We start from the raw sequence: 26,338 nt of genomic DNA, 5'->3' as shown, positions 1-26,338 counted from the left end.
CGGAGGTATCTTCAAAAAATTAAGATTTTGTAAGCACATGTCTATTGATCGGTGACAGATACAGTTTTCATATATGTAATGTGTAACGGAATTTGTTCTAAACATTTATTTTTCAAATTATATCTAAATCGGTTAAGGTTGGATATTGCTCCCATGTATATTTTCGGCCGACTGCACCAAAATTTGGCATAAAAATAAATTTGCCTAATGATATTGAAGTCGGTTCACATTTGAATATAGCTTCCATTTATATTGTTGGTCGAACACGCTATGTATGGCTCAAATTTGGATATAGTTCCTATATAAATTTTTCGGCCAATTTCGTGTATTTGATGCATCAAACACGCTATGTATGTCAAATTTTAATGAAGTTCGGAATGTGTGCAGAATTTGGTCTAAAAATAAATTTATATTAAAACCGATTCGTATATGGATATTATTTTATTAGGAAACATAGATCCACCACGACTTTCCAATGATACTAGGCTAACAGTAAAAAGTAAAAAATCACTAAGTTCGGCCGGGTCAAACTTTGATTACCCTCCCCAATTTGGAACGAATTTGTAAATTTTCAAAAAAAAGAACAGAAATCCTTTGAAAATTCTGTTAAAATCTTAAAAATACCGAATATATAAAGCCGCCGTTCGGGTCGGATCTATATGAAGGCGTGGACATGTATAGATAATTTTGTCATATGCCGTTACAATATTCAAATACGAAACTGGCAACAATTGCCGTGAATAATGTAGCAAAAAAAAAAAAAAAAAACATCAAAATACCGAACACAGGAAGGTACCTATATATGAGAGCTATACGAAAACATGTACCTGCATAGACAATTGTATATCACAGGCTGTAGTACCTATTAGAAACTTCAAATACGAAATTTCAAACAATTTCGGTAAAATTTTTAACTAAAATCGTCAAAAGGCCGAATATAGGCAGGTAAAGATATATGGGGCCTATACGAAGGCCTGAGCCAATTTTCTGTCATAGACTATAGTACCCATTAGGAACTACAAATAGAAGTTTTAAACAATTCCGTTGAATAATGTCGACAAAATCATTAAAATATCGAATATCGGCCGGTACCGTTGTATGGAGGTTATACAATATTGTGGACTTATATAGACAATTTTCTCTCAGGGGGTAATGTACTTCTTGTGTGGATTTTCAGACATATCCATTGAAAAATGTGGCTAAAATTAATCAAAATACCTAATATAGGGAGGTACCGTAAATGGGGGATATACGATTTCGCAGACCTTTACAGACAATGCTCTTCCAGAAGGTAAAATATTTAGAAAGAACTTCTTGTGTGGAATTTCAGACAATACCATTGAAAAATGAGGCAACAATTATCAAAATACCGAATATCGGGCGGTACCTTTGTATGGGGCTATACGATATTGTGGACTTATATAGGAAATTCTCTCCCAGGGGTAAAGTACGTTGAAAGAATTTTCAGGCAATTTCATTGGAAAATGTGGCTAAATTATCAAAATACCGAATATCGGGAGGTATCGTTTTGTGGGGGCCACTCGATACATCGTACCCATATACCCATCTTTGAAATTGACCTACCTGTAGTCAAAAGACTGATCTGTGCAAAATTTTAGCTTCCTATCTTAATCCGTTTTGACTCTAGCGTGATTACAACAGACGGGCAGACGGACGCACAAGAATATACGGGGTGAGATGAAAAACTGCAACCAACTGCAACCATTTCTAAGGCACTAGTCCGACAGCTGTTAAAATTATTCCAGTGACAGCTCATTATATTTTTTACAAGCGTACAAAAACATTTTGTTACCGTAATACTGTTTACGTAGCCCGACGGACGGAAGAAAACAGCAACATCAGCAGAAGTGGTTCGACAAGTAAAGAAGCGACTTGATCGAAACCCGTATTGCAGTGGCCGAAAAATGGCTCGTGAGCTAAACATTTCACAATATTCCATTCGCAAATATTGAAAAATGACTTCGGGTTAAAGCCATAGAAATTCCAAAATGTGCAAGAACTTACACCGCCACAGAAAGAAAGTAGATTCAGCTAAAGAGTTGCTTCGCTTGGCCGAAAGTGGTGAACTTCCGAATTTGGTCTTCTCCGGTGAGAAAACATTCATTGTCCAGCAGTTTGTAAACAAACCAAACGGTCGTGTTTACTTGCCAAAGAGGTCAGCTGAAAATGTGCACCTTCGGTTGGCCACCAGAACTCAAGCGCCGGCCATGCTACCTTTATTAGCTGTAGCCAAAGATCCTCTGGACGGAGTTGGGTAGGCTTGGCTGCACAATTAAACAGGTGTAGCGTATTGTGAATGGTTTAGCGTATGAATGGAGACGGCTGCACCATCCTGAACGTAGTTGGACCAAAACGACCCTGGTTTGCCTAGGCAGCCGACTTTCCTCAACTGCAATGGATGGAGGTGGCCGGCCATGGTGATGTTGTGGGCCGTCATAACAGCCGATGGTCGCTCTCCGCTCGTATTAATCAACCGTGGCATCAGAATAAATGTCAACCATTATCGCGAAAATATTCTGGAGGGTGTTGGGTACGCAAACATTTTGGCCGCAGACCTTGGACATTCCAACAGGATTCAGAACCATTGCCCTCAACACGCGCCAACCAAGAATGGTTACAAAAATAGAGGTTTCTCGCTTCATTTCCAGCTCACAATGCCCACCAAAATCTTCGGATACCAATCCGTTGGACTATTGTGTCTGCAGTATTTTGGAAAGCAAGGTTGGCACTAAAAAATACCAAAGTGTCGATCACCTCAAGCAAGCGCTTCGCCGGGAATGGGTCAAAATCCTGCAGAGCAACATTCGGTTTCTTTGGCCGTTTGAAAGTCATAATTGGTGCCAAAGGTAACCAATTCGAATAAATCTAAACTTATTCTAAAATTTTTATGATTTTAGCCACATTTCCGACATTTTTTGCTTTTATTCATTAACATTTAAAAAAAAAATCTACAAATTATGGCATTTGACTTTGTTGCAGGTTTTTTATCTCTCCCTGTTTATATACTTTGTTAGGTCTAAAATTATTAGTAAAGTTTTATGAATACTAAGTGTGGTGGAGATTATAAAAAACTAAACAAAGTGCAGGTTGCATTTTTTTGTCCTATTGAAATGAAATTTTCCAAAAATCATTTGTTTGACCCTTGGGCGAACCAATTTAAAATTTGTGAGAATCGGTTCAAATTTATATGTAGCTCGCATATAAATATATATATATCTTCGTCCGTTTCCAATTTTATTTTGTGCCATCTGTCACACATCCGACAGAATCCATCCTACAAGCAAGTACTTCAAATTTGGAGAAAGTCGGTTTTGATATAGCTATAGCTGTCATATATATGATTCATCCGATTTGGTATTTAAGTCCCTCACGTTTGCAATATGCACTCTAAACCACTGATATTTGGTAACACATATCTCATACAGCTCAGAAATGCCTCTGCCAAATGTTTATCGAGATTGGTTCAGATTTGGATGTAGCTCCATATGCATCCGATTTCACGGTTATTGTACACCAAATATGTAATATTAGCCCTAAATAAGCCCCTCGAAGGCAAAAAATACATTTATCTGTCTTTCCAAAGAGTTTTGGCAGTTTCGAACTACATTGCCAAACCTAAAAATGCAATCTTCCTTCAATTAACTTAAATAGCACCACTTTTAATATTCTTGACAGACAATGCCAGCATGATAGTCCAGCTCTGATCTTAAATTCCATTTTCAAACATTTAACTTGTATATTTAGACCATATCGAACATTCAGATTGTATCGATGCTGTTGTGCCATGAAGTTTGTAGGTTGACAATTTTGATGTAGGCATTATTGGTGGCACAACCACAACTCCAATAAGATATATGGACAAAATTTCACTGGGTTTCTGGGCCAGCGAAAGAGAATAACAAACCTACAAAAAAAACACAAACGTTTCACAAAACTTGAAACCCACCAAAAAAAAAAAAAAAAAATAAAAACAAAAATGAAAATGTTGTTTTGGCCAAAAAGATATGCTGCCTTGCCATGCCATGCCATTCACTGGCCATGCTTCCTGTTTCACGGATGCCCGTTCCAAAAACAATCACATCAACCTGGATGGATGCAGTTAGGCATGCGCAGATAATGCCGGTGGTTGCTGGCGGTGGACATCTGTTAGCGCGCCAACTTTATTTTGTTTTTCCTGTTGTTTTTGGCGGCCTTCGTTTATGTGGGAGTTATTTTTAGTTTCATCCAGACCAGAGGACCAGTGGCCGTTCGGATCGTGGTATCATTTGTCCGCTCGGTCAGACGTCTGCCGTAAAGAAAAGTAACAAGTTGCAAAATGCCTTTCACTTGATAATTTATTAACGATTATTGTCGGTTGGCTAATTTGTTAAATGTGCAAGTGAGTGAGTTGCTTTCGAAGATGTATGTGTGCATGTTTGCATGGCATGAGAGTTTCGCTTACAACATGAAATTGAAGCTGCAGCAAAGGCCCACACTACGGTATGAAAAGAAAATTTACGATTTGCGAGATGCAAGCCAATGGCGGCTTTCATTATATCTTCTAGTAGGCTCATCTCACTCGGTCAAAAACAAAAAGAGAATGCTTTTATATTTGCAATGTTTAAAAGGTTTCGATTCGATTTCAATGGTATTTAATGACCGTTTGGCAATGAAATATTTTCATATCAATTTTTATGCTCCAAGCAGTGGTCCCTGGAAGCTCCAACGACAAATGTAAAGCATCATCTCTAGGCAAAAAGTGAGTTGCAATTGTGAAGTGGTTTTAACATTTTCACATACGAGGTATGGTACCAGCAGTATGTTGGGAGAATATTTAAATTAAATACTTACGCCGAATCAAAAATGAAAGTTTGTCTAGGTAAAAAAAGGTAATTGCGTGCCACTATTTCATTGGGACAACGAAACAAGTTGATTGGCTCAGGCAAAATACACTAGAATCTTGTAATTTGACATGCAACTCATTGTTGGTGTTAAGACGAACTTTTTGGAAATTCATCCTTTGGGGTACGAAAAATTTCTCAAAGGTACAAGATGATAATGAAACATTATGAAAAACTTGCAGACGGAATTTTGGAAAATTCGTACGCTATTGTTATCGATCGATCTTTAAGTGCTTTTATATATTTTGCAAATGTGCACTTTATTATAAGCAAAAGTACTAAAAAGTACAGAATGGCACAGTTTGAAAATTTTGATGAGTTTTAGTTCTAGTTTAAGATGGAACTTTCTGAAAGCCACCACCCAATATACTTAAAATCCTTGAACTACAATCAATGAAATATCTATAAAATCTGAGATTCTGTAAAAGTAGTTGTAGAAAATATTTTTTAAAAAACACTATCCTCGAAAGATATTTTAAGAAATTCATAATTCTTAAAAATTTTTTTATTTTTTTAAATTCAATTGGTGAACTTTGGCACGAATTATGGCCTTCAGACGGCCGTCACATGCTGCCCGAATGTTGTTTTGCGGCATTTTGGCCCATTCCTGACGAAGCGCCAACCTTGCTTTCCAAAATACTCCAGACAGGATTGGTATCCGTAGATTTTGGTGGCCATTGTGCGCTGGAAATGAAGCAAGGAACCTCATTTTGTAACCATTCTTGGGTGGCGCGTGCTGAGTGCGATGATGATGAGTCCTGTTGCAATGCTCACAGTCTGTGGCCAGTCTGTTCTGGTGGCCAACCGAAGGTGCACATTTTCCGCTGACCGCTTTAGCAAGTAAACACGATCATTTTGTTTGTTCACAAGCTGCTAGACAACGAATGTTTTCTCATCGAAGAAAATCAAATTCGGCAGTTCCCCATTTTCGGCCAAGCGAAGAAACTCTTTAGCTCTTTTGAGTCTACTTTCTTTCTTTTGCGGTTCAAGTTCTTGCACTTTTTTGGCGTTTCAATGGCTTTACCCCGAGCTCTTTTCAATATTTGCCGAATGGAATATTGCGATATGTTCAGCTCATGAGCCAGTTTCGCGGATTTCGATCAAGTCGCTTCTTTACTTTTCGAACCATTTCTGTTGATGTTGTTGTCCACTTTCGTGACGACGGGCTAAGCTACCAGTATCACGGTTACGAGATTTATTCACATTTAAATGCTGGAGTGCTCTAACGATAGCCACTTGTGGTTTTCCAGCCAAATATTAAGAAATCAAATTATCACGCTTGAATTCCATCACGAATAATTTTTTTTCTGTAAAATTCTTTCTAAAATGCTTTTGTACGCTTGTAAACAATATACCGAGCTGTCACTGGAATAATTTTAACAGCTGTCGGACTGTCGGAGTCTCTTAGAAATGACAGCAGTCTGAAGATGGTTGCAGTTTTTCATCTCACCCTGTATAAAAATCTGAACCGATCTCGATAAAATTGGGCAAAGCTCGGAAATAGCTGTATCTGACGTACGCTATCAAATATCATTTTGTGGAGAGCACATTACGCATGTGGGGGACTTTAATACCTCTATAGCTATCTGAACCAAATTTCACCAAAATTTTAAGTACTTGCTTCTGGGCTCGTCGTAATTTCCAAAATTCAGTCCATTTGGTCCACAATAAACCTGTAACCGGATAAAAATATGTGTGGAAGCTGTATCCAAATCTGAACCGATTTCGATAAAATTTGGCGTAGGTATTTCTGACCTGTATCTGATATCTTGTACCAGTTATTATTCTTGTGGTGTGCATTTTTCGCATGTGAGCGACTTAAACACCAAATCGAATTGAACATATATATGAGAGCCATGTTAGCCATATTTTAAACGATTGTCGCCAAATTTGATGTGTTTGCTTCTAGACTGAATTGGGTTTAATGTGCCAAAAGTCAGGTCAATTAGATTGATATTGGCCATTTGGTCTACAATTAGCATGAAATCGGTTGAAGATATGTATGGGAGCTTTATCTAAATATGAACCAATTCTCACCAGTTTCAATAGGGTTCGTCCTTGGACGAAACAAATATTGTTTGGAAAATTTCATGTCAATCGGATAATAAATGAGTCAAAAAGTGCATGGATAGACGGATGGACTGACATGCATAAAACGACCCAAAAAGTGATTTTATGAAGATCCCCCAAGATTCTCCTTGTTACAAACAACTGTACAAAGGCATAATACCCTTACCACTATGTGGTGCATGATATAGAATTATACAGCCTTTTAGGCGCTTTATGTCATCTTCTAAGGTTGCCAAAGGAGGACAATTTTTCATTTTGATTGTACCAATGGCTATAGTTATGGGAAAATAAAATTTTTGCTGCTAAAACTTTAAAAAAGATCTACTTTTTTATTTCAATAGCCATAGCCACATTTTTGATACTGGCCTCGTGCGCATGCGCCTCGTTCGAAATCTTTGGTCACTCATTTGATCACTTTGTATGCGCATAATGTTGTTTAATTTGCATTTAAGCTGATTCGTTTTTGTTGTTATTGTCGGATATCTGTTTTTTTTTTCTACAGCTGTCAGTTTTGTTCAATGTGGCCATCTGCAAATTATTTATAAAAAAGATTCAAACGAAAAAAAAGATTACTGGCAACTGACCGAGGAAATCTGAAACCCCAGACATCTTTAAACCATTTATTGGATGTAAATCTCATTCATCTATTAAACGCATGCGCATGTTGCATTCTCCGACTACATAAAGGAAGACAAATCTAAATTAAAGTTATACATTGTTGCATCACTTACAACAGCCAAGGAGGTGCAACAAAAAAAATCGAATGACATGGAAACTGAAACGTGATGTCATGAAATATGCAATAACTAAAGAGAGAAGACTGCCAACCACCTAAGCCCTTTTTTAAATAAAAAGCAACAAAACGGAAAACAAAAATTAAAATATTTCATTCGTTTTTATTACCCATGAGGAGACAGGAACACGTACTTGAAGGATTTACATTTTATTTGTTTTTTTTTTTTTTTTTTTTCAACAAATTCGTCCGTATTTACATATTTACGTTGTTTTAATTCGTGTCTACGATTTGCTCTAAAAAGTCATTGCATCGAATTGGACACAGGTCTTGGTAATCCCATTATATGGCCTTCCATCCTTTTGTCTTAATCAATGGCAGCTTGACAGCGAAAATGTTTTTATTTCGTCGCGTTTTTAATACTAGGGGTTCATTTAATATTCCCCGTATATAGGTATCATACATACGTATAAACCTATTCACAGTGCGGTACACAAATACTATAAAATAGGAACTAGAAACCCACTGTAATAATGATCGAGCTAGAGTTTTTAAACGTAACTTGGAATACAATTAAAATCTTACTCTGCGAAAATCTACAGGGATAATATTGTAAAATATCGAAGTTATCCTTACAAAGAGACTGTTCCCACAGTTTACCGAGATGACTCATTTTCTGTTCCAATGATTCTGAATGCAGTCCAAAAATCTCTATCAAATTTCAAAACTCTATCCTGAATATAAGAAATACAGGGTGAGATAAAAAAACTGCAACAAAGTCAAACGCCATAATTTTTAATTATTTTTTTTTTTATTTTTATTGAATGAAAGCAAAAAATGTCGGAAAATCATCAAATTTTAGAATAAGTTTAGAATTGTTCGAATTGGTCACCTTTGGCACGAATCATGGCCTTCATGGCGATATTGACCCATTCTTTCAAAACCCACTCCATAGAGAGTCAAGAGATTGAAAATTCATAACAGAAGTAAAAATATTTTTTAATAATTGAAAATTGGATGAGGGTATATATCTGTCGGCAAAACCAACCGATACTTTTTTACTTGTTTTAAATTTTATTGAATGGAAGCAAAATATGTCCGAAATAGCATTAAATTTTAGAATAAGTTTAGATTTGTTCGAATTGGTCATTTTGTAACCATTCTTGGGTGGCGCGGGCTGAGTGCGATGGTGCTGAGTCCTGTTGGAATGTCCAAGGTCTGTGGCCAAAATATTTGCGAACCCAAGGCTTTAATACACCCTCCAGAATATTTTCGCGATAGAATAAATACCAGCGGAGATCGACCATCGGCTGTTATGGCGGCCCACAACGTCACGCTTGAGTTCTGGCGGCCAACCGAAGGTGCACATTTTGAGCTGACCTCTTTGGCAAGTAAACACGATATTGTTTGTTTACACTGATGGACAACGAATGTTTTCTCATCGGAGAAAACCAAATTCGACAGTTCACCACTTTTGGCCAAGCGAAGCAACTCTTTAGCTCCTTTGAGTCTATTTTCATTCTGTTGCGCTGTAAGTTCTTGCACTTTTTGGAATTTCAATGGCTTTGCCCCTAGCTCATTTTTCAATATTTACCGAATGTAATTTTGCGATATATTCAGCTCATGAGCCATTTTTCGGCCACTGCAACGCGGGTTTCGATCAAGTCGCTTTTTTACTTTTCAAACTATATCTCCTTCTGTTGCTGTTTTCTTCTGTCCACTTCCTTGACGTCGGGCTACGCTACCAGTATCAAACATTTTCGTAAGCGTACAAAAGCATATTGGTGAGAATATTCCAGAAAAAAAGTTATTCGTGATGGAATTCAAGCGTGATAGTGTGATTTCTTTAAATTTGGCTGGAAAACCACAAGTGGCAATCGTTAGAACACTCCAGCATTTAAAAATGTGAATAAATCTTTTCTGTTTCGTATCATCGCTCGTTACCGTGATACTGGTGGCGTAGCCCGACGTCAAGGAAGTGGACGGAAAAAAACAGCAACATCAGCAGATATGGTTCGAAAAGTAAAGAAGCAACTTGATCGAAACCCGCGTCGAAGTGGCCGGAAAATGGCTCGTGAGCTGAACATATCGCAATTTTCCATTCGGCAAATATTGAAAAATGAGCTGGGGGTAAAGCCATTGAAATTTCAAAAAGTGTAAGAACTTACACCGCCACAAAAAGAAAATAGATTCAAAAGAGCTAAAGAGTTGCTTCGCTTGGCCGAAAGTGGTGAACTGCCGAATTTGGTTTGAATTTGGTGAGAAAACGTTCGTTGTCCAGCAGTTTGTAAACAAACAAAAGGGGACCTTCGGTTGGCCACAAGAACTCAAGCGCCGGCCACGGGGATGGTGTGGGCCGCCATAACAGCCGATGGTCGCTCTCCGCTCGTATTAATCGACCGCGGCATTAGAATAAATGCTCTGGTGTGAAGATGGAATATATCGGTCATCTCCTTCTGATACCTTTCCTACAAGGGGTAAAATTTTTGAAAATTCATGAAGCTCATAAAACTCAATTCCATTCAAACTTAGCTAATCTCAATATTTCTATCAACACAAGATCCGTTATAAAGATGGTAGAGATCGGACCATTCATTCTGGTACCTCCCGCACAAAGAGTCAACATTTTGAATAATCAAAACGATTATAAAATCCAAAATGACATTCGGTTCTCTTCATATTTCACACACACACAACTTCTACTAACACAAGATCTGCTGTAAAGATGGGATATATCGGTGTACTCTTTCGGGTACCTCCACCACAAATAGTCCAAATTATAAATATCCATGAAGCACTAAAACACGAAATCACCAATCGATTCCATTCAGACTTGGTACATAACAATGTTTCTATCAACACAAGATCTGTTATAAAGATGGTAGATAATGGACAATTTTTTGTAGTATCTCTATTTCTTTATCATTATTACGGAGTTCATATTAAGGATGTGCAGGACTAATATAACAAATCGGATAAAAAATATATATGAGAGCTATAGTTATATCTGAACCAATTTCCACCCAATTTGACACACTTATTTCTACCATCAATTTTGGTCGAATATGTCAAATTTCATCCCAATTGGAGCAATATTACACATTTTTTGCAAAATAAAATGTAAATCGGACGGAGATACATATGAGAGCTATATCTACATTTTGACCGATTATCTCCAATTTCAAGAGAGTTCGTCTTTGGGCCAATAGAATGATTTGTGCTATAGATGCGACCTATAACAAGGACAGACGGACGGACATGCGGACAGAAGCACACAAGGACGGACGGACATGCATAAATCGACTCAGAATGTGATTCTTTGCGGATCATCAAAAAAAATGGGTCTAACTCGCTTCCTTTTCTATGTTGCAAACCAATGCATAAAGACATAATACCCTGACCACAGTGTGGTGTAGGATATGAAAATGTGAAAGGGGCATGAACTGCTTTAAAGAGGAGGCTATCGGGTGGTTGGCCTCCTTCTCGGATATATTTCGGTATTCGTCGGCTCAGAGATAATCGTGTGGTTTGATCTCGAATCGCACATATTTCCAGAGCCGTCTGTTAGGATATAATCGGGTAAGTTGCTGTCGGCTGTTGGTTAGGAGGTAATGGTGTGGTTTACCCTCTAAATTGTACCAGGTCTAAATGTTATTGCATATTTTTAAGGGTTTTTCGGGCCTAGGTGTAACATAAAAACTTTTTTTTTTTGCTCAGCAGGAAGTTAACAAAAAGTAATGAAATATTTCCTATTCGCTTTTTACATTAATCACACACAACAAAATATTTTTTGAATTAAATATTTCTTTTGCTTTTGCGGTTAATTATGTATTTGTTATTCCAACATCTAATTAGATTTTGTTACTTTGTTACCGCTAATTAACCTGATCTATATTTGCAATGCCAATTGTATTTTGTGGGTTTGAAAAAATAATGAAAAAAACCTCTCTCTATAGCCGTTATATTTCACATTAAAACATTTAAGCTTCTTATTGTTCAACACGATTGATGAACGATTGGTTACATTTAATCATGACCTATGGGGTGAGGATGTATGGTGGCCGTATGCCTCGAATCATGAAACGGCAAATCTTCGCATTGTTCTTAAATGGTCATTGAACTGAAATGGCAAAATAAAGAGTGCGTCACACATTGCAAATTTCAAGTTATTGGAGGCAAATCAAAAATAAATAGATATTAAATCAAAACCCAGATCCGAAAGAATAACAAAACACGACCAAGAAACAATGGTGTTTATCACCTCTCTCCCTCTGTATTTTTCAGTTGCGCTCTACCCATGTCTGTTCATCCACCTTTCGTTATATTCATTTATTCAGTTACATTTTTTAAATCTTTAACATTGAAATATTTTTTTTGTTTTTTTTTTTTTCTTCTTGTCTATTTAATGCGATTTTATTGTCTATTTTTTCGTATTGTGTAATTTCAATTTTTTTTTCTTTTTTTTTGTTCTCATTTTAGTCGCAAAAATTCATTGGTCGTACGCACCCAGTTGAGCGTTCGAGTACATGCGATTATTGGTAAGTAATTACAGTGAACAAAATTAACAATAACAACAACAACTAGTAAAGAAAAGTTAATAGTCGGACGAGGCCGACTTTATGATATCCTACACCACCATGCTTATAAAATAGAGCTATCCGAAATATAAATAACATTTATGAGGATTAGATCATACCAACTATGATCGTTTTTAAAGGCATTTTATGGCTTTAGGGCAGTTTAGAGTAGAACGTATATCTACTACTGTGAATCGGTTTCCGCTAAATTAGACGGACGCAATTGTGACTGAAGCGATTTTCACCTTATTGGATATACTTGCTTCTAGGCTAAAATCGGTTGGATGTAACGAAATACATTCTATCTTGACGAAAATTACATATTTGACGCACAATAAAATTAAAATCGAACGAAGATATACACTGGTGGCCAAAACTAAAGCAACTGAAATAACAAGGAGAATGAATGCACTGTAACTTTTTCAAAAATTAAGAAAATGAGAAAAATTTTCTTGTTTTAAATTAGGTACTTTATTCACTTTTTAAAAACCTAAAACATAAAACCAAAATTCATTTTTATATAAAAAATAATGTTTGGTAAAGTCAATTAACCCGATTTTGGCTTGGACAAAACAAAAGCAACTCTGTTGTACATTCATATAACCGCTGCAATTTCAGTTGTTTTTACTGTGATATTTATCGCTTTTTGCTTCCTTCGACAATTTCGCTTGTCATAAATCCTTTTTGAGAAGTTTTTTACAACATTATGTGTTTTTCTTTGCGTTTTTTAAGTACTGCCCAAAAAATTTTAAAAATGGCTAAAAGCAAATACAGTACCTGAATAAAACAGCAAATTATCAGTGACTATCAAAACAACATATCACAGAAAATAATTTCCGAGAAATATTTCATAAATATTTATGTGATTTCATAATTATTTCTGCATACTAAGTCGGTTTTTTGAAACTGGATCAGTAGTAACAGTCTATAACGGATGAGGGCCGTGAAAAACTTCAGCCCGTACTGATCCACAAATTCTGGGAGAAATAAAAAACAACTGTTTAAGAGTTCAACTGGATTGGTGAGAGAGCAATCATTGGATATAAGCTCCAGATCAGTGCGTAGACGAGTAGTGGCAGCTGGTCTGCATGCCCGTAAGACATCAAAAAACTATTTTTATGTGAAAAAATCAAAAAGGCTTTCGGAAACGATAATATTAAGTGGAATCAAGCTCAATGGAAAAAACATTATTTCTGGGATGAGTCTACGTTTAATACTAAAAGCTCAGACGTGAAAAATTTTACGGTGAGAAGACCAAAAAATGAAGGACTCAAGCCGCAGTGTTGCAAAGGTACAGTGAAGCATGAGGGAGGGTCAAAAATGGCGTGGCGCTGTTTTTCTTTCTATGGACTTGGGCCTATGCATAAAATAAATGAAGTTGTGGATCGGTCTGTTTACATAGATGTATTGGACATCACGTTGTTCACTTACGCTGAGTAAAATATTCGTCTGATTTGGGTGTTTCAGCATGACAATGATCCCAAACTTGTATCAAAACTTGTCAAATATTGATTGAGGGAATCAAAAATTGATGTTTTGTTATGGCCGGAACAATCACCTGACCTAAACTCCTTAGAAAACCTTTGGAGTATCGTAGATAGGAAGATCAAGAGAGATTCGGAAATAAATAAGCACAACATTTTCTAAAAAATTCGGGATGCCTGGGAAAGCACACCCAGGGATCGAATTGAGCGAGTTGTAGATTCAATGCCTCGTAGGTGTGCAGCTGCTATCAAAAATAATGGTTACGCTATCGACTACTAGCCAAAATTTAATTATTTTAAAATAAAAAATCAAAAGTTGCTTTAGTTTTGACCAAGCAAAAATTGTATCATTTTAGTTTTCCACATATTATTTTTCGTTCAAAATTATTTTTATATTTTTATTTTTAGTTTCTTAAAAGTGAATTAAACCCCTCATTTAAAACTGGAAAAATAATTACGATTTGTTTATTTTTGTAAAAGTTACAGGACATTTATTGTCTTTGCGATTTAAGTTGCTTTAGTTTTGGCCACCAGTGTATATGGTAGGTATTTCCCAATCAGAACTGATCTCGATAAAATTTGAGAGAGGTATTTCTCAGCTGTCTCTGATGTCTGGTACCAAATACCATTTTTTTTTTTTTTTTTTTTTGGAGTGCTTATTATGAATATGAGGGACTTTAACACCAAATCGGATGAAACATATATGTGGGAGGTATAGCTAGGTCTGAATAGATTTTCGCCATATTTGAAGAACTTGTTTCTAGACTGAATTCGGTCGGATGTGCCGAATTCCACTCTATCCTTCACTTCACCGCTATGTATGAAAGATTTTTAGACGTAATATTTGTGATTTAGATTTTCAAAATACTGATACAACCAAAAATCGGAAGGTATCAACTGTGAAGGCTATATCTGGAAACTGAAAACCTTCAAAATGACATGCATCAGTAGGTTTAATTGTATATTTTTATACCCTCCTCCTTGGAAAGGAGAAAATATGCAATTTGTCATTCTGTTTGTAAAGCTCTAAATCCCCATAAAGTGTATACGAATTATGGCCTTCGAACCGCCACTGAAATCGTCACACGCTGCCCGAATGTTGCTCTGCGCTATTTTGGCACATTCCCGGCGAAGCGCTTGCTTGAGGTGATCGACACTTTGGTCTTTTTTAGTGCCAACCTTGCTTTCCAAAATACACCAGACACAATAGTCCAACGGATTGGAATCCGGAGATTTTGGTGGCCATTGTGCGCTGGAAATGAAGCGAGGAACCTCCTTTTGTAACCATTCTTGGGTGGCGCGTGATAATTGCGATGCTGCTGAGTCCTATTGGAATGTCCAAGGTATGCGGCCAATATGTTTGCGTGCCCAAGGCTTTAATATACAGTCCAGAATATTTTCGCGATAATATTCGATTAATACGAGCGGAGAGCGGCCATCGGCTGTTATGGCAGCCCACACCATCACCATGGTCGGCGCTTCAGTACTGGTGGCCAACCGAAGGTGCACATTTTCAGCTGACCTCTTTGGCAAGTAAACATGATCATTTTGTTTGTTTACAAAATGCTGGACAACGAACGTTTTCTCATCGGAGAAAACAAAATTCGGAAGTTCACCACTTTCGGCCAAGCGAATCAACTCTTTAGCTCTTTTGAGTCAATTTTCTTTCTATTGCGGTGTAAGTTCTTGCACTTTTTGGAATTTCAATGGATGGAGCTCATTGGTCAATATTTGACGAATGGAATATTGCAATATGTTCAGCTCACGAGCCATTTTTCGGTCATGGTGACGCCGGTTTCTTTACTTTTCAAACCATTTCTGCTGATATTGCTGTTTTCTTCTGTCACACTATCAAGCTTGAATTCCATTACGAATAACTTTTTTTCTGGAAAATTCTCACCAAAATGCTTTTGTACGCTTGTAAACAATATAACGAGCTGTCACTGGAATAATTTTAACAGCTGTCGGACGGGTGGCTTAGAAATGACAGTAGTCTGAAGTTAGTTTCAGGTTTTTCATCTCGCCCTGTAGTGGAGCGAAGTATTCCATTTTCATACTTCATCCAGTACTGATAAAAATATTTTGGAATGGGCAAACATATAAGAGTCGAACATTTATTTTTAATTTTATACGAAATCATAAATTCCATATTCATCTCAGGTTTTTGATTGTAATAAATATTGTTTGGCCAGTTGTGAGAGATACAAGTATTGAAAATTGTGATCCTTTGTGGGGAAGTTGGCAGAAGAGATAGGGCTATCATTTTCACATCATATCTTGTGTTAAGATAAATATTGGGATGTGTGAAATTTGAAGGGAATCGGATGGTCATTCGCATTTTATGAGCGTTTTGTTATTTAACATTTTGGCCCCTTGTGGGGGAGGTACCAGAAGGTGTGGACCAATATATCCCATCTTCACACCATATCTTGTGTTGTTAGATATACCAATTTTGAAAATAATCGGTTGCTCATTTCGAATTTTATGAGCACTTTGTTATTCAAAATGCTGACCCCTTTGAGGGGGAGGTACCAAAAGGAGTGAACAGATATATCCTATTTTCACACCAGATCGATAGTTCAAAATGTATTTTTTCCCAAAACTGAATTTTTTGAGATGTCACACTCTTTGAGTAAATTAACAATATATACTTGGTATATGGTTTCTCACCATAAGTGGAGGGTATAAAATTTGTTGTCATTCCAATCTAACTTTTATTTTTTATGATAACTTATTTAGTGACCAAAACACAGAACCTAATATTTTTACGGTATTTTCAAGGTTAATAGCTATTTTCACCTATCGATGACTAATTGCTTGACGTTGAATGCATTCAACGACCGTTACAAATGAAATCATTTTTTTTTCGTTACGCCTTCGTTAAAGACCTCTGATTTTTGTTGCCTTCTCCCAGAAAATGAAATAAAATTATTAATCACAATCAAAATAAATAAATTAACGTTTGTGTTTATTGAAATAACATCGAAAAAGCATTTGCAACGGTGATATCATAAGAGTGCATGAAAAATATATATACAAAATCAGATAGGTATCTCTCAAAAAAAAAAAAATCTAAACAAATGATTTGATTTGACTTGCATTAAAATATCGGCAAAAAAAAACATTTTCTTTAAAATCTTGTTAACGCCAAAGCTTATGACGACGTCGATGATGATGATGATGATGATCATATTAATTATGATTTCAATGTTTTTTTTCAGAAGGAGAGTCTGTGAGTTGTTTTCGTGTCATGTTTAAATATGAACTGAAAACATGAATTCAAATTCGAATCAAGGTTGTGATGTGGCGGTAGAAACATTTTAGGAAATTGTGTGATGTTAAAATTATCGGCCATAACTAGGGACTACCATAAGCGGTAGCTCATTGCGAATTGAATGAACTGTGCTTTTTATATCCGGCTATACTTTAATAGTGTGAGGTTATTGTAGATTTGTAGGTCCGATGTTGATCCTAGGTCCACCATGTAGTATACCTATTATCATATCTCGACGAGCTAAATCGATCTTGCTTTGTGTGCCCGTCCGTTTATTGCACTGTTCATGTAAAATGGTAAGAACCCTGCAGGTCGCACTTACAGGCCAACCCATACGGGTGGGATTAAGTTTAAAATAAAAGCTATATTCTTGAAGATTTTCACAGATTTTGCAGTCATTCTACAGGCCACAATTATACAGGGTGCGATGAAAAAACTGCAACCAACTTCAGACTGCAGTCATTTCTAAGCCACTCGTCCGACATCGGTTTAAATTTATTCCTGTGACACCTCATTATATTGTTTACAAGCGTACAAAAGAATTTTCCAGAAAAAAAAGTTATTCGTGATGGAATTCAAGCGTGATTTCTTTATGTTTGGCTGGAAAACCACAAGTGGCTGTCGTTAGAGCACTCCGAAAGTGATTCCTGATTCGAAAAGTAAAGAGGCGACTTGATCGAAACACGCGTCGTAGTGACCGAAAAATGACTCGTGAGCTGAACATATCCCAATATTCCATTCGGCAAATATTGAAAAATGAGCTCAGGGTAATGCCATTGAAATTCCAAAAAGTGCAAGAATGTACACCGCAGCAGAAAGAATATAGACTCAAAAGAGCTAAAGAGTTATTTCATTTGGCCGAAAGTGGTGAACTGCCGAATTTGGTTTTCTCCGATGAGAAAACATTCGTTGTCCAGTCCAGCAGTTTGTAAACAAACAAAATGATCATGTTTACTTGCCAAAGAGGCCAGCTGAAAATGTGCACCTTCAGTTGGTCACCACAACTCAAGCGTCGGTCATTGTGATAGTGTGGGCCGCTATAACGCTGGAGGGTGTATTAACGACTTGGGCACGCAAACATTTTGGCCGCAGACCTTGGATATTCCAGCAGGACTCAGCACCATCTCACTCAGCACGCTCAACCCAAAAATGGTTACAAAATGAGGTTCATCGGTTCATTTCCAGCGCACAATGGTCACCAAAATCTCCGGATACCAATCCGTTGGACTATTGTGTCTAAAGCATTTTGGAAAGCAAGGTTGGCACTAAAAATACCAAAGTGTCGATCACCTCAACCAAGCGCTTCGCCGGGAATGGGCCAAAATACCGCAGAGCAACATTCGGGCAGCGTGTAACGGTTTCATTGGCCGTTTGAAGGCCATAATTCGTTCCAAAGGTGACCAATTCGAACAAATCTAAACTTATACTAAAATTTGATGCTATTTCCGAAATATTTTGCTTTCATTCAATAAAATTAAAAAAAAAATGTAAAAACTATGGTGTTTGACGTTGTTGCGGTTTTTTTATCTCACCCTGTACACTGAAAAACGTGGAATTTTCCAGTTTATTTGAGTCTGGGATAGGGTAATTGATGTGAAAATTCCCAGAGTCAGTCCCGATATTATATGAAAAGAGAACATTTGACCTATTCATTGATAATGATTTCGAAGACGTATATATTTAGATATCGGGAATCTAAATTCTCTTAGATTGTTTTCGATTCCCATGCCTGAGTCCTTCAAAATACCGAAAATCAGAAGGTCCCATATATTTTGAGCCTTTATCTAAATATAGACCATTTTAAATACCAATTATCCTAGATATATTTTGCCAAAATATATCTTATAATTCATGTAAGAGAGTGTCGTTCGGTGTTGCGATAGATATATACTTTTATACCCATCGTGGGGAGGTATCCAGAAATTGGACCTTCATATCGTCACTTTACATTAGATCTTTTGGTAGCAAGTTTAAATGTATCAGTCGGGTTTATTTTACTTAGATTATGATTTTTCAAACTGTTGACCCTTTCTGGGTCATTTTCCTCACCTTATATGAGACATGTAATGCTTTTTGGAAAATGTTGAAATGTGTGAAAGTTACCAGATGTAGTGGACCGAATTATTACACTTCATCTAATACTGAAAAAAATATTGGGATGTGCAAAATCTAAAGAACATTTATTTTTAATTTTATGCGAATAAATGTTAATCAGAATTTTAACCTTTTGTGAGGGTGGTACGAGAATTAGTGAGCCGATAAATTCCATATTCCCGACAGTTCTCTGTTTGAGAGAAATATTTAGATATACCAAGTTTGAAAAGAATCTCTGATATGTTTCCCAGTTATGAGAGATGTAGCCATTTAATATTGTGGGGGAGGTACCAGAAGAAGTGGGCCCTTATCGTGCCATCTTATGTAAATAAAAATATAAGGAAGCGTGAAATTTAAAGAGAATTGAACGGTTATTTGGCATTTTATGAGAGATATAATTACACAAAACTTTGACCCCTTTGTGGGGAAGGTACCGGATATAGTGGACCGAATTATTCATCTTCATATCACATCTTGCGTTGGCAGAAATGTTGGTATGTGTGAAATTTTGATAGAATTGGATGGATATATCCCGTCGTCTTTTTTTCGCATTTTATGACAGATCTAATTATTCAAAATGTTTGCCCTTTGTGGGGAAGGTGCTAGAAGGAGGGGTCCTACATATTCCATTTTCCATTTTAGTAAAAATATTGTGATGTGTGAAATTTGAAGAGAATTTGATGTTCAATTCGCTCAACTTTTTATTATCGTTTTTGTTTTTCAAAATGTTGACCCTTTGAGTGTCAGGTACAAGAATGTGTGGGTCGATATCTACCACCTCCACAGAAGTATCGATTATTTCACTCTTTAGAAGCTTCATGGTTATTCAAAATTTTAATCCGTTATTGGGGGAGGTACCAGATGGGGGTTATTATATATATCCCATCTTCACACCAGATGGGGATATGTAAAGTATAAAAACAATCGGATGATTTTTTCACATTTTTTGGCAGGTATTGATATTGAAAATATTTACCCTATGTGGGGAAAGTGCCAAAAGTTGTGGTTTTATATTCCATCTTCATCTAAACATATTGGGATGTGTGAAATTTGAACTGAATTGGATGGTCAATTCGCATTTTTATGATCGTTTTGGTTTTTCAAAATGTTAACTCTTTGTGAGGCAGGCACAAGAAGGAGTGGGTCGATATCTACCAGAAATATTGAGATATGCCGAGTAGTGAAAGTTAGGCGAATGCTTATTTCGCGCTTCATGAGTTTCATATTTATTCAAAATGTTGACCCGTTCTGGAGGAGGTACTAGAAGGAATGGTTTAATATGTCTCATATTCACACCTGATCTTGTGTTGATGGAAATATTGAGATGTGCCGTGTTTGAAAGTAATCGAAAATTAATTCGATCAACAAGCCAGACAAACAGAAACACGGACGAACAGACACCCCTTGATCGACTTCAAATGTCCTGAAACGGATTTGTTCCAGAGGGAATTAAGGCCTAAAATCGTTATTTCGTTGAGCCACGTTTTGGTCGTATCAAATGATGCATACCCTCTGTAGCCACATGGCCATAATAGCACACACATACCTTTCACTCTTAGTATATATATTTTGAACGTAATTTTCGTAAGAAACTATTGTACCTAGATATTTGGTGTATTCTGAGATTTAAAGTAAAATGTTGTGTAGAATAGTTCTTCTATTGACATCGTCCGCCTCAAATTAAATTTTATGTTTCTTTCAGCCCTTAACTCGGAAAAAGTCTGAGAAAAAATTTATCAAAAAAACAAGTAAAAAACATTAAATTCGGCAGGGACAAACTTTTAATACTCTCCACCTTAGGGTAAAGTAAACATTAGAAGAAATGTGGCAATATTCCGGTACCTGCCGATATTCGGTATTTTGATGATTTTAGCTATATTATTCAACAATTTTTTTTTTTAAATTTTGAATTTGAATATTGTAATGGCTTATGACAAAAGTTACCCATGCAGGTCCATGTCGTCGTATGGACCCTAATATAATAGCTACATTCGGTATTTTTAAGATTTTAACAGAATTTTTAACGGATTGTTTTTGAGAATTGCCAAATTCGTTCCAAATGGTGGAGGGTATTTAAAGTTCGACCCGACCGAACATACAGCTGGCGTTTAGGAAAGATTTGGACTTTTGAAGTCCTTTAGTAGAATTTTATGATAAAACCAGTAAAGAAAGTCTTAAAGTCGGGCGGGGCCGACTTTATGATACCCTACACCACTTTGCTAATTAAGTAGAGCTCCACAATTAAAAGTTTTTATGGGAGAATTCAATCATACACGCTATGATTATAATTATAATTTAAAGTTCAAAGGACTAAATATGCCGAAGCATTTGTATTGTATTCGGAATTGTATTGCCCATTTGGTGCACAATTCATTTGAAATGGGATAAAGATATATATGGGAGCTATATCCAAATCTGAACCGATCTCGAAAAAATTTGGCAAAGATATTTCTGTGCTGTATTTGATATATTTCCCTGAATATCGTTGTTACGGAGTGCATATTACGGTTGTGGGTAACAAATATAACAAATCGGATGAATAATATATATGTGAGCTACAGCTATATCTGAACCGATCTTCACCAAATTTGACGTACTAGCTTCTAGACTCAATTCGGTCGTAAGTGCCAAATTCCATCCCATTTGGACAAATATTAGACGTTTGGTGCACAATAAAAGGTAAATCGGACGAAGTTATATATGGGAGCTATATCCAAATCTGAACCGATCTCGATAAAATTTAGCAAATGAATTTCTGAGCTGTAGTTGATATATTTCCCCAAATATTGTTGTTACAGAGTGCATATTACGGCTGCGGAGGACAAAAATAACAAATCGGATGAACAATATATATGGGAGCTATAGCTATATCTGAACCGATTTCGATATAATTTGGCATACTTATTTTCAGGACTAATCTGATTGTATGTGCAAAATTCCATACCATTCGGGCTGATATTACACGTTTGGTGCACAATAAAACGCAAATCGGACGAAGATATATATGGGAGCTATATCTAAATTTTGACCGATTATCTCCAATTTCAATAGGGTTCGTCCTTGGGCCAAACAAAAGATCTTTGCAAAATTTAATCTGGATCGGGCAATAAATGCGACCTGTACTTTGTTTACATAAATACATGGACAGACGGACGGACGGACGGACGGACATGCATAAATCGACTCAGAATGTGATTCTATGCAGATCATCAAAAGGAACTATGGGTCTATCTCGTTTCCTTCTGCCTGTTACAAACAAATGCACAAAGACATAATACCCTGACCACCTTGTGGTGTAGGGTATAATGACCACCTTGTGGTGTAGGGTATAATGACCACCTTGTGGTGTAGGGTATAATGACCACCTTGTGGTGTAGGGTATAAAAATTTGTGGAATAGGGTTAAAATATTCCTCATGTGAACTTAATCCGAAAATTTTCAAAATTTAAATTTTGATTACTTTTCGATGTAAACTTTCACACGTGTCTTCCTTTTTACAATCTGCTGGATCCCTTAATTACTGAAATAAAATGAATTTTGTCGCACAGTGTAATCTTTCAACGAATTACATTCAGAGTTCATTGACTCTCACAATAAATTCTTTTTATTCTCTAATTTATTTTTCCTCTGTTTTTCTTTTATTGCCATTCTATTCTTATTCTATTTTCAGAGAAACTTTTATCTGCCGAAGGAAGTGATCTGCGACGTGCCTTGTTTTCCTTGAAACAAGTCTTTCAAGAGGATAAGGATCTCGTGCATGCCTTTGTGGCATTAGGTGGACTCAACTGTTTGGTGCGTGTCGGTAATGGTGCCGATCAAAACTATCAAAATTATATATTGCGTGCATTGGGTCAGGTATGTTAAACGATCGATCGACTCAAGTATTGATCTCTCTCCCTTTTCATTGTGGCATGAATATTGCCTCACACACACACACAGACAAACTCTCACAGCATTTACAAAAATTCACAACAACAGATGGACGGGCAACAATGCAAAACTCTGCCAACAAGTGTAACTCCTCTGCGTGATGGCCAAGATGGGATTTGAAAGTGTTGCGTGTCCAACAAAATCTAGTTAAAATGGACCAACAACAAACAAACAAACAACCCGAGAAAGACTAGCAACAAAGGCATAGAAACATTTCATAGATTTAATCGAAACGAGACATTGTGTCGCTTCGATGTTGCCTTTGTTCGTTCGTTCGTCTTGGGTGCCATGGGGACGAGTTCGTCACTGTAATTAATTAGAGATGTTAAATCTTAAGTGATCTCCGCCCCTTCGCTTAATCTGAAGGCAGGCCATCGACAGACCTCATCTCATTAAGCTCATGCAACCAACAGACTAAGTGGCAACGAATTATGACTTTTAGGAGAACTACATAAATACATTTACTAACTTGCTGTGTGTGTGTATGCTGTGAATCATTGCTGTAAATATTGTTAAAAAATATTGTTTTAATTGTTTTTGTTGTTGTTTTCGTTTTCCATTCCGCAGGTTATGCTCTACGTGGACGGCATGAATGGTGTTATGAAACACGAACCCACAATGCAGTGGCTATATTCATTAATCGCATCCAATTATCGTTCCGTGGTTAAGACTGCACTGAAATTATTGTTGGTATTCGTCGAATATGCCGAATCCAATTGCCATGTATTGGTCAGTGCCATACACAGCGTGGACAAGCAGCAAGGCACACTGCCATGGTCAAATATTATGAGGTGAGTATTGGTATACGTTAGACGACGAAAATTTAATGTTTTCACCCAAAATTGAAAAAAAATGAAAACGAAAAAATAATTTAAAAATGCCACCAAATATATTTAATTATCATTAATTTGGGTTTCATTATGTCAGTACGTGGTCGGTCATTTAATGCAGTGAAACGTAAATTACACACATACATAGAAATGAAACATAATTTATAATGTCACATGTAATTTTGGATTTGGATTCATTTCCTTTAAAATCGCAGGGGATAAATTTTAAAAATCCTACAACAAAATGTTGTAGTCTAGGTGTTCAATTCCTTTTTATACCCTTCACCATTGTATGGAGGGTATATTAAGATAATCAGGGTATTTGAGGGTATCTGTTGAAATCACTCTAGCTTCCGAACGAAATGAAGTAGGTTGATAAAATTTTACTCAAATGTGTATCATGTCTGCAGGACTTTTGATATGAAATATGGGTGATGTAGGTCCACGTTTTGGAATAGCCCCCATATAACAGTACCTCCCGATATTCGTTACTTTGATGATTATAGCGACATTATTCACCGGAAATTTTTTAAATTTGGTATTTGAAGTTCGTAATGGGTACTATAGTCTATGACAGAAAATTGTCTATGCAAGTCCACGTCTTCATATAGCCCCCACATAACGGTACCTTTCGATATTCGGTACTTTGATGATTTTAGCGACATTATTCACCGGAATAGTTTCAAATCTGGTATTTGAAATTCGCAACGGATGCTACAGCCCATTGCAGAGAATTGTCTATGCAAGTCCACGTCCTCATATAACGCCCATATAACGGTACCTCCCGATATTCGGTATTTTAATGATTTATGCGGCATTATTCACCGTAATTGTTTCAAATTTGGTGTTTAAAGTTCGTAATGGATAGTAATAGCCTATGACAACCTATTGTCCGTGCAGACCCACGTCTTCGTATTGCCCCAATATAACGGTAACTCCCTATATTCGGAATTTCGATGATTTTAGCTACATTATTCACCAAATTTTGTTATTCAAGTTTCGCATTTGAATATATTTTAATGGTTTATGACAAAAGATGCCTATACAGGTCCACGTCGTCGTATAGACCCTAATATAACGGCTACATTCGTTAGTTTTAAGATTTTAAGAGAAGTTTTAACGGATTTTATTTTTTTTGAAAATTGCAAAAATCGTTCCTAATGGTGAAGGGTATTCAAAGATCGGACCGGCCGAACTTACAGCTTTTTTACCTGTCTCCAATTAACATAGATAGATTAATAAAAGAGTAAAATAATTGGATGACTGACTAACTTACGATTCATCAACGCCCAGATGAAGCTGCTAATGCTAGTATCTTCAAATTTTGGGTGAGGGTCCCTCTATGGGTGTGCGGCGTTGAGATATGAAGTGGTTTGAATACTTACGTGAAAGGAGAGTACTAAGTGGTACTAAATTTGGCATCAGGTATCTATATACACAAAAGTGTTCTGAAATAACTAACCAACTGAAAAATGGGAAATCAACGCCCCGACGAAACGGCTGAAGGTAGAATCTTGAAATTTTGTATGAGAATAAGTCTTGGTGTGTAGGCGTGGGATTTTGGAAAATTCGTACTAAAAAGGTACTTAAAAGTACTATGGAATATACTCACAATTGAATACTTTGTATTGCACAGAACTCAATACTATGGATTAGAGCCACTCATGCAGGAGAAATGTACCAAAGTATTTTCGGAAATTCCTACTCTAAGGTTACGTATTATATGAAAGGATAATGCTAAAATCTCAAAATTTGGTAAGAGAATCATGGTTCGAAAGTAATTTTGATATATGAGGGTGGTTTTGGAAATTTGTACTAAGTATACGAACTGTACCAAATGGTACTTAGAATGTATTGTAATAATTATTACTGTGGTCTACCCTTAATGATGCTTTTCACCTTGCAAATTTTATCCAATTACACTGCACTGTCTTAAATTCCCAAGCCCAGCAAAAGTTCTCATTGATTGGTCTAAAATTGTCACTTGTAGAGCAACTAAAAAATCCAAGTGAAATCTGTCTTTGCTCTATTTCGTCCTCTAAATATTTTCCGATCATCTCCAAGAAGTATAGGCTTATATTTAGACCCTATCTATATATGATGATCGGTATGCTATAAGTGGGTCTACGAAAAATATTTCGAGGTACTACACAATTTTTGGCCTAACATATAATACACTCACCATATAGTCTTGTATGGTATAACAATTAAATGTCAAAAATATCAGCTTAATTTTTTTTTTTTGCTCTTTTTATCAATCAATAGCAGCTAATTCCTTTTTGGAGCAGAAACACTTCATTGTTCGTTTGTTCATTATTTTAATTATACCCTACAACACTATGTGTTGGGGGTATTATAAGTTTGATTGGGCCAGAATTTATGTAACACCTCGAAATATTGGTTTCCCATATAGGAAAGTATATATGGATCTTCCTAGCTCGCCGA

General features: G+C 36.5%; 1 protein-coding gene across 5 annotated transcripts in view; it reads left to right on the top strand.

Moving 5' to 3' along the window:
* Positions 1 to 26,338, top strand: part of LOC101893576 (FH1/FH2 domain-containing protein 3) — a 237,307-nt gene that overhangs the window by 173,933 nt on the left and 37,036 nt on the right. For all 5 annotated transcript variants that reach the window (XM_059131671.1, XM_059131672.1, XM_059131675.1 and 2 more), the window contains 3 exons: positions 12,184 to 12,242; positions 22,804 to 22,988; positions 23,631 to 23,854. In XM_059131671.1, the coding sequence (XP_058987654.1) occupies positions 12,184 to 12,242; positions 22,804 to 22,988; positions 23,631 to 23,854 (468 nt within the window). The remainder of the gene's footprint in view (positions 1 to 12,183; positions 12,243 to 22,803; positions 22,989 to 23,630; positions 23,855 to 26,338) is intronic.

Source organism: Musca domestica, unplaced genomic scaffold (genome assembly GCF_030504385.1).
Source record: "Musca domestica strain aabys unplaced genomic scaffold, Musca_domestica.polishedcontigs.V.1.1 9, whole genome shotgun sequence".
Taxonomy (NCBI): Eukaryota; Metazoa; Arthropoda; class Insecta; order Diptera; family Muscidae; genus Musca; species Musca domestica.
The sequence above is the reverse complement of the archived record's forward strand: the minus strand, read 5'-3'. Positions and strand labels throughout refer to the sequence as shown.